The sequence below is a fragment of the Bemisia tabaci genome, chromosome 8, assembly GCF_918797505.1.
Source record: "Bemisia tabaci chromosome 8, PGI_BMITA_v3".
In the NCBI taxonomy this organism is placed as follows: Eukaryota; Metazoa; Arthropoda; class Insecta; order Hemiptera; family Aleyrodidae; genus Bemisia; species Bemisia tabaci.
In genome coordinates, this window is record NC_092800.1 from 24,986,251 (window position 1) to 25,003,464 (window position 17,214).

A 17,214-nucleotide genomic window follows, 5' to 3' on the forward strand; every position below is an offset into this window, starting at 1 on the left:
CAGCCGCTCAACTTTTTCGGAAACTAATTTCAGTGTCGAGCTGTTTGGAATGAAAAATTAAGTTTCCGCTGGATCGGCGCACAGTGGATCGAGTCAATCAGAGCGGTCAGACATGGAATTTTTTAATAAAACTGACAATGGACCACTAGACAAGGTACGAAGGTTAAGCATTCTGATACATGTTTCTTAACCAGAACTCGACTCCAGCAACAAAAATTACTGTAATTAACACGTACCCAATACATTTGATGTTTCTTCACTGGAAAAAAAATACATTGGATCTAGAGTCCAGACTCTTGAAAACATCGACGAGAAAAAGTACTCTTGATTCAATCAGAATCTAGCTTAAATCAAGAAGCAAGCCAAGCGGATTTTGTTTTGATTCAAGTAAAGATCCGATTGAATCAAGAGTATTTTTTCTTGTCAATGCTTTCAAGAGTCTGGACTCTAGATCCAATGTGTTTTTTTTTTTTTTTTTTTTTTTGAATGATCTACGTCAGTCGAATCGCACACTAAAAATTACCATGACAATTTCTGCGATATGAAAATCTGGCAATCTTAATCTTGACGCTTTGGCTCAGCTGTAGCAAATTGTTTCTAGTCTGGACAACACAGGGTAGGAAATGAATTGTGCTTGATTGAGAAGCCTGCCGAAACCGTTGTAGCATGTGATTGGACTCACGTAGAGTACTGAGTTTCGTGTGATCGGGCAATTCAAATTTCCCGTGACCAATGTAAAATAAAAACGTTAGTATCTTAGATAAAAAATGATTTCGGTAATTTTCGATGCAAGAATCGTGTTCTACGTGCAATTCTGGTTAAGAAACATGCACTGGAAAAAAACACATTGGGTCTAGACTAGAGTCCAGACTCTTGAAAACATTGACAAGAAAAAGGAGCTCGTAAGCGTAAATCAAAAGGAAATCCGCTCAAATTAAGAGGGTTGGTTCTTGATTTAACCTTAAATCTGATTGAATCAAGAGTATTTTTTCTTGTCGATGTTTTTAAGAGTCTGGACTCTAGATCCAATGTGTTTTTTTTCCTAGTGTGTATATCAAAATCCTTAAATTCGTAACTTGACTAGTGGTCCATTTTGGTGTATAATTCGTCATATTTTAAATTTTGATAGGTGTTTCTGAAAGAACATTTCAGGAGGAAACCAATGGAACCACTTTTGAAACCTCTCAATTTTGTTTGAATCGAGTTTTAAGCTTTAAAAGCTTTGAAATTTTGTTCGATCTCTCCCACTGACTCGATCCATTGTGCGGCGGGAGAGAGGGTGGGGTTGACGTGGTTGGCTCAATCCGAGAAGCAAGGTGACATCCAGTTATATTCCTGCGGTACTCTCGTACACAGGGTGTCCAAAAAGTTTTGTCACTGCCTTCATCACGTGATGGAACAAATTGAGCTGCCGAAAAGCAGGTTTCATCAGCTTGGAGATTTGGACCGCGTTTAACAGAAAGGAACCAAGCCACATCAGCTATTGCCAAATTGAACTGGGCAGTTTAATTTTTTACAAGAGAACTTTTCAATAATCGGGTATCGATATTTCCCCTCTTGAAGCTAAAGTAAAGAATCGATTATTAAGCTTTTCGTTGCGAACACCCTGTTTATCGATCCTTTTCCATAAGTATAAATGGTAGATCAATCTATATTGCAGAGTGCGTCACGCTGTTGATACAATGATTGACAAAATTGTTTTTTCCAAATATTTTTGAGAACTACGATTGTTTTCTCTCAAAATCTACTTAATTGATGGTTGCGAACAAATTTCAGCAGCATCTTTTATATTTTGAGATTTGTTAATATCCTGTCTCCGCGAGCACTTTAACAAAAAGCACAGAATTTTCTCTTTCGTCACGTGCTTATGTTCAAAAATTATAGAGTTCGAGAGTCTGATAACTTTGACTTCCGCTGACGAATGGAACAATGAATTCTTTTCGTACGTATGATAATGATGTGCCGTGGCGTTACGTAATTGTTACGAGATGTGCACATTGTTTTTATTTTTACTGTAGGTCACTACATTTACATTGGCATTGCTCCTCGGATAGAGAGTGAGAGAGAGAGTATTATTTCACGCTCACAGAAATATGAGGTTTGAAAAATGTCGTTTTCCTCTTTCTTAAAGAAGGTCGACAATTTTCCCAGAGGGTGTGCGAACTCACATTTAAATTGTCGTAAATCAGCGAATTCTTGACCAAATGATCTCAACGAGGTTGCGTTAGAGAGCTAATAAAAATGACGTCAAGTCCGTGCAACGCGTGCATAATTCATGAATTCAGGAAGTTTACTAAAACTGGTTGGCTGACCAAAATTCATTAATTTTACCCCAAGAAATTCAGTACTTCTTCCGTACCTCTTGTTGACGAAATTCGAAAGATTTCGAAAATTTGAGACCTAAGCTCGAGTCGCGATAAAGATGAAGTACGCCACTATTGACACATTGGTGGCCTGAAGATCAACTGACTGCGCAATCGCGATCTTGCAGGATACTGCTCTAAGAATCGATGCGCAAGGGATTGCATACTTTCCGGACGGTCTTAAAAAACACACGTGGTATGCAGCGAAAAATTCCGGACAACCTTGCGAAATTTCCGTGTTTTTTCAGTACTTCCGCACCGCCCTAAAAAAAATGGTCCTATTTCCGGACTTTCTGTACTTGAAGACTCCCTTGAAGATTATTGAATCTAGGTCGATACGACAAGACAAGACATATCCCTATCTTAACCATGTAATACATCGCATTTCGATGTCTTATCGTGCCGCTTTAAACTTTCAATAGTCGGCCCGCTGATGATTAAGGCGACAAAGATTGGGTTAGAAAATTATTGCATAGTAAAATTTAGAAAACATCAATAACTTCAATAATTTGAAATATACTTGAAAATCAAAAATCGTTCAAAAATACTCTAAAATTTAAGAGTCTTTACGATTTTTACATCTACTTAAGCATTCGATCGAATTCCTGATCCGACGACGATCTACGACGGGATATTTTCGATGTTGGCACCACTCACCGGAGCAACAGATTTTGGAGTAGCAGAGGCTAGACCAGGAAAAGAGCATGTTTGGCGTTATGTGACATGAATGTTAACTCCTCGCCGTTTAACTCGGCCGAGGCAGCCCATGCAGCTTGTACTGCGGAGTTTGAAACCTAAGCCCTAAATCCTTTGTCTCCCCCGGAAAGTGCTGCATGCGTTATACGTCAGGCATTTACACAGCTTGCATGCTAGATAAGCTTCATAAAAGTCGAGGCGAAACTGAGTGAGAGCACAATAAAACACCGTCGAACTTCATGCAGGTGTATATACACCTTGATGGATCCCATTGTGACTCTGGGAAATATTGCAGCACTTTTCGAATCGTCTCCCGAAATATACGTTGTGCGCAATGGTGCTCAGTTGATTTTAAAACAGAAAATGTAGACTTTAGATATTTTAGAAAAGTGGATAAAGTATACGTACACTCTCCTACATGTCACTAAACCTTGAGTGGATTTTGACTTCAGCATACACTTTTCTTACGGTGTATCGTCGCCTCGCTGACAAAAGGGCGTAACTACACATTGACATGAGCCCAGAAAAGCATTCAATTGTACGGACGACAGGGTTCACCTTTTTGCAGGGAATTTCGACTTAAAAGTATTTGGTGAATCACTGCACTACCTACTCACCTTGAACTTTCAAAATATCAAATACAAAAAACCAAGGTTTGATGACCAATTGAGAACATTTTTAAAAACAATCTTTTCACTAGGTAAATATGCTTCACGATGAAAAGCTCTCAATTTTGAAAAAAACAGGGTGTCTAGTATTTTTTAATTTTGATAATTCCTGATTTTTCCTGATATTTTATAAAAAATTCCTGATTTTTTCATTTTGAAAATTCCTGATATTTTCCTGATTTTTCTCGACTCCTGGCACAGTAGGCAAAAAGCAGTAAGACTTTCTCCGTTGAGGAGATTCCCGTAAGAAAAATTCCTGATAAAACGTCCGATTTGTCCGATTTTCCTGATATTTTCCTGATTTTTTCCTGATCGGCCAAAATTCCTGAAATTTTCCGGTTTATCCTGATGCTAGAAACCCTGAATAACAATAGGACTGAGCTGAGGAAAAAGTTGCCAATTCTCTCATTTACACGATTAAAATTTCCATGTGTTGGCACGGTCTGCTCTGAGGATCTGCCGGGCCGATTTTTATGATTTTGGTGGATATCGAAAAGAGATACCTTCTGGGGTTGGGCTGCGTACTCCCAATAGTTCTGTGGTTTCCCATATCAGATAAAACGATGAGGAGTTCTGCAAACTCAGCTCATTAAACTTTCTCGAATGAAGCAATATAATTTTTTCGTGGAAATCCTCCCTTATAGCAAGTTTCAGGTCCGGAAGACCCAATCCGATGAAACCGGGGTTAAGGAAAGAAAACCCGCACTAAATTGCGGGGGATAACGACGATGAGTTTCCGCGGCGCAGAACGGGACGTGACGCGGCGCTGGGAACACCGCAAATTGAGAAGCGGGTCTTCTTCTGCTGTACTAAGCAAAAACGCCGTATGAACCTTCAGGCGTTGCCAAATTTTTTTTTTATAAAACACAAATTCCCTGGTAAACTTAAGAATATTTTTCTTCCAATTTTTCAGAGAATATTCTTTGTATTTTGATCTAAAGTCCCTGAAAATTTCAAGGAAAAATATTCATAATTTTCCTCATAAATAAACATTTTATGAAAGGAAATTTGGCAACTCTCGGATGTTCATACGGCGTTCTTCTTTAGCACGGCAGTCTTGTAGTCTCGCCGCCGTCGATACGTGAATGATGGTGGCTTTCACCGCGGCGCGGATCCGCTTGCGGGAGGATCGCGGTTCGCGGCCGCCCCCGCCGCCGCGCGGGAGCGGTTCATCTTGTCATTTTTGATGAACATCAAAAGCGGGGCCCGGCTCCGAGTGGATTGCAAGATGAATTCCGCGAATTGCGATGACGCGTCCCGACCCGCATTTCCACACTAGGCGACACAAAACACAACGCTGTTGTCGGATTTTAAAGACATACCGTCCATTCTAGGTTAAGAAGCCGAAAGTTCCGGATGTGGAAACCGTTGCTTCGGTCATTGAACTCGAAGCAGTTACAGCTTCGACTTTAGCAGCCTGATTGTTGAAATTTTGTGTTTATCCGGTAGACATAGGTGACATAGGTTAAAAGGCGGAGCGTGATTGGTCGGCTATGTCTTGTCGCTACTTTATCGTGCCTATGTCGGCGTCGGGTGTAACTCTCGCCAAGTTAAAGGCACCTCTCAAGTTTCCGACAGTATGTCGTCCATTCCACCTGACAAAGGCACGATAAAGCAGCGATAAGACATAGCCGACCAATCACGCTTCGCCTTTTAACCTATGTCATCTATGTCTATCCGACAACCACAAAATCTCAACAATCAGGCTGCTGCATCCGGTCCGGGAACAGCTGGCATGCTTATGTAGCCCGTAACTTCATTTTCAGCGACCGGTTTAAAAACTTTTAGGCATGATTCCTAAGGAAATTTACGAACTTAACGCAGAGTAAGAAGTATTATAGTTTCATTTATATTCCTGGCCGATTTTGGTGTCAGTCAGAGAACCGAATGCACAAACCAGAAGTATGATTGAGGTAACCACTTTTTTGGCCGCCTTAACTAGACCTCTATTTGATGCGACTATGCTTCTCGCTAGCTCCATTATCGGCCAGGAATATGGTTGAAATCATCATATTTTTTAATCAGCGTATGGATATAGAGTCTTTCAAAAAAGAATTTTTCCTCCTCCTTTTCGGGGAACCCTGTTTAGTATGCACACGCTCGAAACTGAAGTTTTGTATTTGTAGTAGTAGTTTGTTGGTTCCATGGGTTTTCCTGGTTTTTGGAGATACACGTGACAACCGCAAAAAGACCGAGAGAAAGCAGATTGAAGTTTTTCTATAGAGAGCATGTATGATGTGTGGATTGAGCGTGCGGATGAAAGCTTTTGAGCACTTGCATAGACTCTTGTAATTCAAAACAAGTCCCATCTAGCTTTTTAGGTAGAGCAGAAAAGGAGTTCAAACTTTGGGTTGAGTTTGCGTTTTCTAATCAATGCGATGAGTTTTCGAGCTGGCATATCACGAACCTATCGTTTAACTCCCCGCGTTGAATTTTGAGACCTCCATGATTTGCCGCGTTCAACTTAGCTACATACGTTTGTCGTCAATGTCCGTGGACATTATTATGAGGGTTCGGCAAAAAATACTCGGTTTGATTAATTGATAAAAGTTTAAACATACAATCAGCGGATCTCAGTTGGAAATAAAATAGAAACCCTGCAAAATCTTGGGAACATTGAGATTCATTAAAAACCCTCACAGACTGAATCCTACATCAGTTTTTGCCGAAAATGATTCTCCTCATTGTGATGAGTAAACCTCATAAGGTTTTGAATGTGATAGTTCGCAGGAAAAGAGAACTCCAAGAGAGATTGTTGAACCGTTCAATGAGTGGATATTTACATCAATACGCAAGAAAGCGCAATATTTAAGTATATTTTGCACAAAAAACGCCAAAATATTTCAGACGAAACCGGAAATATGAGAATAGAATTCTCATTGTACCTGATCACGATCTGCTAACGGACGCGGTATATGTTAACGCCTGGATACAATACGACTATTCGTGCTTGGCGGATGTCCATGTTGCATACATAAATAATGAAGGCGCTCTGACATTTCTAAACCTCATAGCGGTCACAGCAATGCACTCTTGACATACTCTAAGCAGCTTGTGTGATGCTCCTCTGCCGAATGGGCTTGGAAGCCTTTTTTCTCTGACTATTATCTTGGTGATGCATTCTTCCTCTGACTACTATCTTGATGATGCATTCATACGAAGTAAATTTATTAAAATTGATACTTTTGAGAAGGAACCAACATGCCCTCATGTTGGTTCCTTCATGCGTGGATTGATTTCTAGGATCAAAGTTTGGCCAATCGGGTAAAATTTGGTTACTCACGCGTTATTTTAAATGGATAATCGCACGGAGAGAAAGATACAGGGTTTTTTCTCACATTCCAATGCGCACTGATGGTAGAATTCGGTCGTATGAACCGCAAGTACGGTGTTGAATATCAGCGGTACTGTTCGATTCATTTATCCGTATTTTCAGTTCTAGAAACCGTATCCTCGGTTCATGCAACAAAACTTTCAAACCAAACCGAACTATACGACAAGGTAACATGAACTGGACATTACGACCGAGATTGTACACTGTACTTACATTTCATAAGACCGAACTTCCCCGGCGGAGGGTTTTCAGTTGTGGAGTCCGCAAACAAAGTGGCAACCCTGTTCATGTATTTGCTCCCTATCTTTGCATAGAGTTTGTCTTGGTATAAAGGTGGATTCTCAGGGTTGTGTGGGATAATCCCTCCATTAAGGGCCTCAACTTTGAGAGCTTTTTTTGAGCTTCGGCGTTGCCAAATATCCTTTGATAATACACGAATTTGTTTTTGGTAATCTCGTGAATATTTTTCTTTCAATTTTGAAAATAATTTTGCTCGCAATTCCACCAAAAATTCTAAAAATTTCAAGGAAAAATCTTCATGACTTTCCACAAGAATTAAAATTTTCGCGAAGAAAATTTGGCAACTCTCGAATGCTCATACGGCGTTCTTCCTCGACACGGTAGCTAGAGACCCCGTGATGATAAGAGATGAAATAAATAGATAAAAAAATAATGGAGATGTTGCATGTGTGAGGAATTTGCGATTTGACTATTGATTCTTATGTAAAAGTTCGCGAGAAACACGATGGTGCCACTGGTTTTCTCTGAAATTAACTCCCAAGCTCAAAAAAAGCTCTCAAGTTGAGGTCAAAATGGAGGGGATATCCCACCCTATCCTGAGAGTCCACCTCTACATCAAAACAAACTCTCCATGCAAAGATAGGGAGCAATTACATTAGCAGGGTTGCCGTGTTTTCAGTTTTGGAGTCCCCAAATAAAGTGGCAGCCCTGTCAATGTATTTGCTCCCTATCTTTGCACGGAGAGTTTGTCTTGATGTAGAGGTTGACTCTCAGGATAGCGTGGGATATCCCCTCCATTTTGGCCTCAACTTGAGAGCTTTTTTTGAGCTTGGGAGTTGATTTCAGAGAAAACCAGTGCCACCATCATGTTTCTCGCCAAATTTTACATAAGAATCAACAGTCAAATCGCAAATTCCTCACACATGCAACATTTCCATTCCTCGCAAACAAAAACCCAAGAGATTCGGCAACGTGGCGATGCAGTTACGCCCATTGGCCTCTAAGCGTCTCGATCGCAGCGTCGCGACGCCGACGACTTAATACTCAGCTCTGAATAATCCGGCGCGAGCCGACGCTCGAGTTTTTACCAAAGTTTCCGGCCCCGTGCGGCGCGGGAAAAGAGCACATAAACTGAGTTTTGACTTTTCGCGACGAAAGGCCCGTGGAAACGGGGTGGGGAGGGAGGAGGGGGGATCATTTGTTTCCTTTGAGACGGGGAGACGCGGCGCGCGGCTGCGGTGAGACGTCGCGGCGTCGCCCGGCGGGGAACAAAGGCTCGACATTTCCAAACTACACACGTTCGTTCGTACGCTCTCGGCTGTCAAATTGGATTCCTCCTGGGCGAAACCGATCGGCATTGCCACGTCACCCTTTCCTGCCATCCGGTTTCCCGCGGTGGGACATTCTGCCGTGCTTAGGAAAAACGCCGTAAGGGCCTTTCAACGTTGCCGAAATCCCTTAAAAAAAATCAAGAATAGAGAATTTACAGATGGCTGAAATTTGACGAATTCTGTGCTTAAGTGGAAACTACTGAGTGAACTGAACACGAGAATACGTTTGATTCATGAATTGGACAATTATAGGAGAAGATATGACAAAATGATCTAATCTGCTAAAATACATGTGTTTAAGTGGGGAATGCCCCCAGATGACGTCACTAAGCGGTGCATTTTTTCACATTTAAATTTATTTTGATACTATTTCCCAAATCAGAGAAAAATTATAAAAAATCAGGTCTTTCAGCACTTTCAGACGAAGCAATAAAAAATTTGCATATATGCAAATTCTCCACTTCCAGGCAAATTTTAAAGGGATTTTGATCGAAATTGAGGAGTTGGGTGCGAGAAGGGTATTTTTTCGTTGCGGAGTTTCGACTGCTAATTTATATTTTAGAGAGGAAACTATTGGGTGAATTTTCTAACATATTCCAGTTTCAGCATTGTGAAAAATCGTAAAGAAAATTCATTAAAAGTTTCATCGAATTCTATGAAGTTGCTTTAGACATGATGGTTGAAACGTCAGAGGAGATTTTGAAACGCCACAGCCAAGAAAGGCCCCTTTTGCACCCAGCGTTTCAATTTGATATGAAGTATCCGAAAATTCCATTGAAAAACGTTCATATCAACGGTGAAAGTCGGCAATCGCATAACTCGGTTTGCGACGTCGCAGACTTCCTGTCATACTTTATTTTTTAAACGGAAAACTACTCAACGGCAATTCTTTAAAACTGTCATGATTTTTCTTCTCGATGCGAAGAAAATTCTGCAAAAACTTCAAGAAATAATATCAATTTGTTCCCCTTTAAAAAAATGACGTAGAGGCGGAGATTTTCAGACACCGCAAACGATTTATGTGATTGCCGACTTTCACCGTCGATACGTTTCCTAAAAAATAAGTATTTTGTGAGAAATTGGGCAACATTCGAATGTTCATACGGCTCTTTTCCTTAACGCGGCAGCATTAACGTCGCATTTACGTCACTATCGACTAGATTCTCTAATGGGCCTGTTGCAAACTTTTGCTAGAGCAAAAATAAGAGTTGTTTTCTCCTAGGTTAATGCCTCAAAAATCACGATGAGCGCATCGGCAAAGTCTGAAATGCACTCATAACTTCACAGTCTGCGTAAGAAATTTGCGGTTTTTTGAGCTTCCCGCTTCAAAAACGATACTACGGCACAGGTGAACATTTTGTAAGAGGAGTCGTTCCATCGTCGGCAATAATCATCATGGCCGACGCCAATCCGCCAAAACACGTTTGATGGGACGAGATAACACCTGAACTGGATTAGACCAGATAACAATCGGTGTGTTAACGTTCATATTTTCCACGCCCGAATTGATTGACCTTGAACTCTCCTCGAATTACGCGCGGAACTGCGCGCAAGCGTCGGCCATGATGAATATCGCCGACGATGGAGCGACTCCTCTAACAAAATGTTCACCTGTGCCGTAGTATCGTTTTTGAAGCGGGAAGCTAAAAAAACGCAAATTTCTTACGCAGATTGTGAAGTTATGAGTGCATTTCAGACTTTGCCGATGCGCTCATCGTGATTTTTGAGGCATTATCTATAAGAAACAACTCTTATTTTTGCTCTAGCAAAAGTTTGCAACAGGCCCATTGTTCAGAGGAAGGGCGGTAGTCATAGTCGTTCCTTATCACAGATCCTTTCCATAAGAGGCCCCATGTGGTTTATATGGTGCTTCAGGAATGCTTACGAAATCATATATTAATATACCGCGATAGGAGAATTTATATACCTCACGATGTATCCTCCTCAACAAAAAATTCAGTTCTTTATCAGTACCTTAATTCAATGAAATTAGAAAAACTTCGGAAATTCGATATTCTCGCTCGAATTTGCGACAAAAATGACGTAGACACAAAATTTCATGGGAGGCTTGATGATTAACTGACAGCATAATCGCAATCTTGAAGAATTAAACAACTCTAAGAATCAACGCGCAGAGAATTGCATATACCTTCCAGCCTGATTTTTTTTTTTGCAGTTTTTTTGGCTTCTATTCCTGTTTATTTAGTAACTTAGGAATCTATAGCATCGATAGACATGAGTTTTAACAGAGGTTAAAAGCCACTAAAATAACAAGAGGAAGAGGAACCTAGAGGTTATTTTATTGTCAGTAGAAATCAGGGAGATCAGGGTCGAGTAACATCTGTTTCTGCAGATCCGTGAAAATTTGTCGCCACCACCAGAATTCGCCAGAATAATTGTAAATTAAACGAAAAAGATAGGGAGAAATTAGAAAAGGAAATCAATCATCAAATATGTGCAAATAACTTATTACAACTTATGTTAGAGAATAGGAAATACTGGAACTCAGGATACAATTACATTAAGAATACTTTAGAAGATAAGAATAAAATGTACAATGATAAGATAAACAATATTGTATCAAAGCCACCCCCTCACCCACACCCCGACGTAATGCCAACAGGCGGTTCCGGGGTCTCGATATTATAGATATAGACTAAGACTAGACAATTAGGATAAAATATGAAATTAAGACTCTTCAACTGTATGAATGTATCTTTAAACTATAATAAAATACTTCAAAAAAAAAAAAAAAAAAAAAAAAAAAAAAAAAAAAAAAAAAAAAACACCAGAATTCGAACCCGGGACCTATTTGTCTAGAGTCGCTGACTTGTCGCTGACCGCTAGGAAAGCTGTATTAAAAACACGCGTGGTATGGAGTGAAAAATTCCGGACCTTTTTGGGGAATTGCCGCACTTTTTCAGTACTTCCGGACCGGCTTTTAAAAAAATCATTACTATTTCCGGAAATTCCGGACCCTGCAGTATTTTACCCACTGTACCGATCACGGGAGGGCCTCTTTTAACCCACCTCAACACGCACGTCTACAGCGAAACTTTGCATCTGAGGGGTCTTTATTTCCGGTTTTGGCGCACGAGCGCTCGGGTCTCCGTCGCGTTGGTTAGACGAGATGCGCCCTTGAATGCACGTCAACCCAACTTTGACGAACTTTCAGCCTCCCGAACCATGTTGCAGTTTCAAGCCGCAAAACGCGGTGCATTATCGTATCATCGCTGACTGGGGCAATTTTTGGCTTTATCGCTGGAATGCGATGAAACCAAACTGGAGCGATATGATGTCCTTGAAATTAATAGCGATTCTTCATCCGGGAAGTCAAACGGTGTTGGAATAGTTACATCTAAAAGTTTGATGGTTATTAGAAATAGGATTGCTAAAATGGGCGAGTTTTTTATCATTAATTTTTGTAACAATGTATTTGAGGCCTTATCTGTAACAATAGCGGATGGAAAAAATTACCTTTTCGAAACACGCTTAAAAAACTGTTTTGGTCACACAAAAATTTAATATGTTTGCCTCTGGCGTAATGTACAGATCTCGAAGATCACATCACAAGTATTTTCTCAAGATTTTCTCGATGCCGAAACAGTTTTTTGAGCAAGTTTCAAAAAGGTAATTTTTCACATCCGCCATTGTTACAGATAAGTCCTCATTTGCTCTGTAATTATACTTATTAATTTTATGGATTTGACGAGAATCGCAGGCCAACTACATTTTACGTTGCCTCATTTTCAATCAGAGATTTCTTCTGATTTTTTTAACTGAGAACTAAGCAACATGACGTCTTGAAACTTTCTCTGAATTTTCCTCGGATTAAAAAAATATTCTCCCGAAATTTCGAGCCAGAATGTTGCTTGGTTTACTAATAAGTGAAAGAAACAAGGCAACATTTGGTGTAGTTAAGCTGCCTCTGCTCAAATTCGTCCAATTGTAAACATAATTATACTCAGTTGATTTCACATGAGAGCATTTGAGAAATTGTTCGAATCATTTCAATAAATGTTCAGGGCCGGATTTACCTACTTGCTGCCCATGGGCCGCCTGCATTTTGCCGCCCCTTTCTCATTCGTTTTAAAACATCGATACAAACCATCAAGTGAAAGTTCCGGAGGAGGAGGGGTGCATAAGGCGCGTTCACTCGTGTTGGACACATTTTTTTCGTAAGCCCTGTCAACACTACTAGCAAAATTTCACGGAACTTCGCGCGAAAGTTCAGTCCCGTAAACCTATGTCTGTGTGGACAAGGCCTTCCAATTAGTAGTATTGAACGAAAAAATTATGAAAAAACAAACATGAATGTGGTTTAATAATTTTAACTTCCGCCGCTTAACTAACCGCTGCCGCGCCGCTATGACCGCGCTGTATTTGGCGCAATGCGTGAAGTATTCAAGTAGTCTTGTAGGCACTGTGCGTTTCACGCCGCGTCGACCGCTGTTGACCGTGCTGTGTTAGACGCAATGCGTGAAGTATTCATGGAGTCTTGTAGGCGCTAATATGTGTTACATACCGACCGCTGCGCCATGGGCTCCTCCTTTTCATCTCAAGTCCTCGTCATTATTGCTTTCTGCACCGCGCGCCGTTCCAGGCCAAATTGTGTATTTGATTTCTCTCTTAACTCGACTGCTTAAAGGTGCTGCTGTCTCTTGTATCACCGGAAGACAACAAAATTAGAAATTTCTATACTCGCCGGAAATTAAAGATTTTGTCGCCTTTTCTAGATTGTAATTTTTTTTTCGGAATCCGATTTTTTTTAATACCTGCATTTGGAAAAATTGCAAAATTTGCCGCCCCCCCTAAATTTGCCGCCATGGGCCGCGGCCTATGTGGCCACTCCCTAAATCCGGCCCCGTAAATTTTTGATTTGATTTCGAGGATAATCTTACAGAATCGTAAAAGCTAACGCTCAGCCGTTCTGTTGTATAACTCGATTATTTGTCCTTACTTCTCTAAGATTGAATGATAATCGAGGTATCACTGGTCGCCAGAAAAGGCGCATTTATTTCATTAATCATTTGGCATTACAAAGGCATAAGAACTCCATTCTGGCCCAGTTTTATGGTTTCCCGTTGATAAAGACAACATTTCAATTATTTGGTCTTGTAACTTCAGCTGGGCAAAAATGCATAGCCGCCGAAATATGTTTATTCAAAGAATTTACGTCCATGTTAACAAACCAGAATTCATGCGGTAATGGTTTCGCGTGAATGGGTATTTTCCGAACGTAATTTAATCACTGGACGCTTCGGTTTTATGAAATCGAGCTCGAGTGTCTAAATTAATTCCGTTGGTATTTGTAAAAAGTAAATAACGAAACGAGAATACCAGTATTAGAAACACGGATTATTTTTAAACCCTTGCTGGAGACTTGTTAATGTTTACAGAATCGATCGGAATGGTTATCAAATAACGGAGGACTGTTTTGGATAAATTTTGCGGTGCTTGGGAAAAACGTCGTACGAACAATTGGATATTGCCGAATTTCTTCTTATGAAGAACTCGTCACTGACGAAATTGATGAATATTTTCCTTCAGAATTTTCAGATACTGAAAATTAAATTGCGAATGAATTGCGATTGAAATTCTCTAAACGATTGGGAGCTAAATACATGTAAGTTACCCTAAAAATGTGTAACTGTGTGCATGGAATTTAGCAACGCCTTAGGGCTCATACGCCGTTTTTTCCTTATCACGGCAGAATTCAGGAATTCTCCCTCTTTTATGTAGCTTCCACGGCACAATTGGCACACCACCGTTGACAGAATTCCGCATAAATTTCAATTGGAGAAAATTCTGCGTCAAAAATGTATCTTCATTACGAGATTTTGGATCGACTTCTGAAATACAATTGATGAACCGAAACAAACTTTCGGAATAACTTAAAAGTATTTTCCAATGGCCAAAAGAGAATTTGCAGGTGGCTGAAATTTGATGAATTTCGTGTTTAAGTGGAAACTACTGAGTGAACTGAACAGGAGGATGCCTTTGGTTCATGAATTGAACAATTATTGGAGAAGATATGACAAAATTATCCTATCTCCTAAAATACGCGTGTTTAAATGGGAAATGCCGCCAGATGACGTCACTAGGCGGTGCATTTCCTCACTTTTAAATCTATTTTTATACTATTTTCCATATCAGAAAAAACTTATAAAAAATACTGTGAAACCAGTTCTTTAAGCACTTTCAGATGAAACAATAAAACATTTGCGTGCAAATTCTCCATTTGGACAAATAGATTGCTCTCTTCCTATCACTGGAAAAAAAAGAATCTTAAATTTGCCGCCAAGAAGTATTTCTTCTTAAATCAAGAATTTTTCTGGTTAATATAAGCTATTTTTTTGCTTAACCCAAGCTTTGTTTTTCTTGTATCAAGAAAAAGTCAGCTTAAAGCAAGAAAAAAAAATTCTTGGCGGCCAATTCAAGAATCATCATGCTTGATCCAAACTACTTTTTTTTCCAGTGTAGGCATATCAGTTTGGAGAAACAAAGAAGGGAAAACTTACCCAGCTTTTCGAACGGCGCCAGTGCAGTTGAAGGAGGCGGCAGCTTGCCCGGTTTGCTTGGCGCGGTGAGGGAGTGGGGGGAGTGCTCTTCCGAGGCACCTCCCCCTCCCCCGCCCCCACCACCCTCGTCGTCATCGCTCACGGCCGTCGTCAGCGACATACGATCATCATCCGAGATCTGCAAGGCAAAAAGAAAAGAAAAAAATATGATTAGTTTGCCATCAATTTAAAATATCACATATTATAAATCGTACACTGGGAAAAAAAAAACAAAAAAAAAAAAAAAAAAAAAAAAACAAAAAAAAAACACATTGGAACTGGAGTCCAGACTCTTGAAAACATTGACAAGAAAAAATACTCTTGATTCAATCGGATTTTTGCTTGAATCAAAACGAAATCCTCTTAAATTAAAGAGGCTCGGTTCTTCATTTAAGCTAAATTCTGATTGAATCAAGAGTACTTTTTCTTGTCGATGTTTTTAAGAGTCTGAACTCTAGATCCAATGTGTTTTTTTCCAGTGTAAGGTAATTCGATGAAAATAACATAGACAAAGAGGGCATAACGCCTAATAGATAAGTATCTAGATATACTGTATCGAAAGAAATTGTCAAAACTGTGAAGATCAAAATTTAAACATTTTAGAATTTGGTGTGTAATTTGAACGTCGGAAAGTAAAAGGTAGTGAAAGCTAATGAAACAGTAAACAAGGCACAAATTTTAGCGTTCTGATATAAGATTCTTCATTCCAAGTTCACGTAAAACACGATTCGCGCGGGCAAAAAAGAGAGAAAAAAATTATTGAAACCAACTCCAAACCAAAATATTAACGATTTTGGTTCACATTGGTTACAAGAATTTTGAATTACCCGCTCACAAGAAAAACAATGGTCTACTTGAATCAAAACACGCACTGCAGCAGTTTTGCTTCTTCATCGAGCTATGTTCCTTCCCCGCCAGTGACTTTGATACATTTTTATGGCTAACTGCTCGATGCATCGTTGAAAATGTTGAATGCCCATACGAATTGAGCATGTTTCTAACCAACTAAAGTGTTCTTAAACCGGAATTTCATCAGAGTATTGAACAACAGAATATGAACGTAAAAAGTAATGTAAATAAACTTTTTCCTCTTTGACACCCACCCAGAAACACAGGTTACAATGCTAAAGGTAGTAACTTTACGTAACTGAAATGAAGATAATCCGACAGAATTTTGAATGGTACGTCCATTAGTCCGAAACTAATTTTCCTCGGAGACTAAAAACAAAAACCGCTATCTGCACTTTAAAAACTTGGAGGTCATGATTTCAGGCCGCACTTTCCTGTTGACATATTTAGCGAACGGGATTCTGTAAGATCAAGGAAAACCAGCGACAGTCATTGAACTAACTAAAGAGGTGCGGAGGATAGTAAATTTGTCGGAAAACACGGTTTTATTCATCAGTTGGGAAACTCCGCTCAGGCATTGGAGGTAAGTCTTCTATTGAGAAATTACCCATCAAATTCATTATGACATTACCCATCTAATTCATCATAATCTTATCTTTTCAAAATATCTTAACACGATTTTAGATGAAAATTATTCTTCATTCGCGGTCGCTGTTGCTCTATTCGGAAATCTCTGGGGAAAATGTGCAGCAACATATCTCCGTATCTTCGTCAAATTCCCTTCTATCTTTTCAAATTTTAGAATTACTTGTTGCATTTCAGTTTTCACGAAATCGTAATCTAAATAGTATTCTTTGCCGTTCACCTGAACTTGATCAAAAATAAATAAGGAAAAAGAAAATTCAGTTACAAAAGCCTGTGTCACACTTTCAAAGCTAGCCATCAAAATATCAAGGTCAGGAGTTGTGATTGGTTTATTCGATGATTTGGACCAAATTCACTTAACCTTGACATTTTGATGGAGTATTTTGATAGTGTGACACGCAGGCTAAAGTGTCAAAGTATTTGAAAAGTGAATGCCGCGTCCATATGCGGAACTCAGAACTTTTTGCAGAGGAGCTGAAGGGCATTCAGTGGCGATTTTGAGAGATAGAAGCGAAAGTTTTCTACCAT

At 39.7% G+C, this 17,214-nt stretch overlaps 1 protein-coding gene across 1 annotated transcript in view; it reads right to left on the reverse strand.

The window, feature by feature from the left end:
• The window catches only part of sif (still life), a 468,396-nt gene that overhangs the window by 104,913 nt on the left and 346,269 nt on the right, over positions 1–17,214 (reverse strand). Inside the window, exons 16-17 of the mRNA XM_072303597.1 lie at positions 15,274–15,331; positions 15,154–15,238 (exon numbers count right to left, since the gene is read on the reverse strand). Of these exons, the coding sequence (XP_072159698.1) occupies positions 15,154–15,238; positions 15,274–15,331 (143 nt within the window). The remainder of the gene's footprint in view (positions 1–15,153; positions 15,239–15,273; positions 15,332–17,214) is intronic.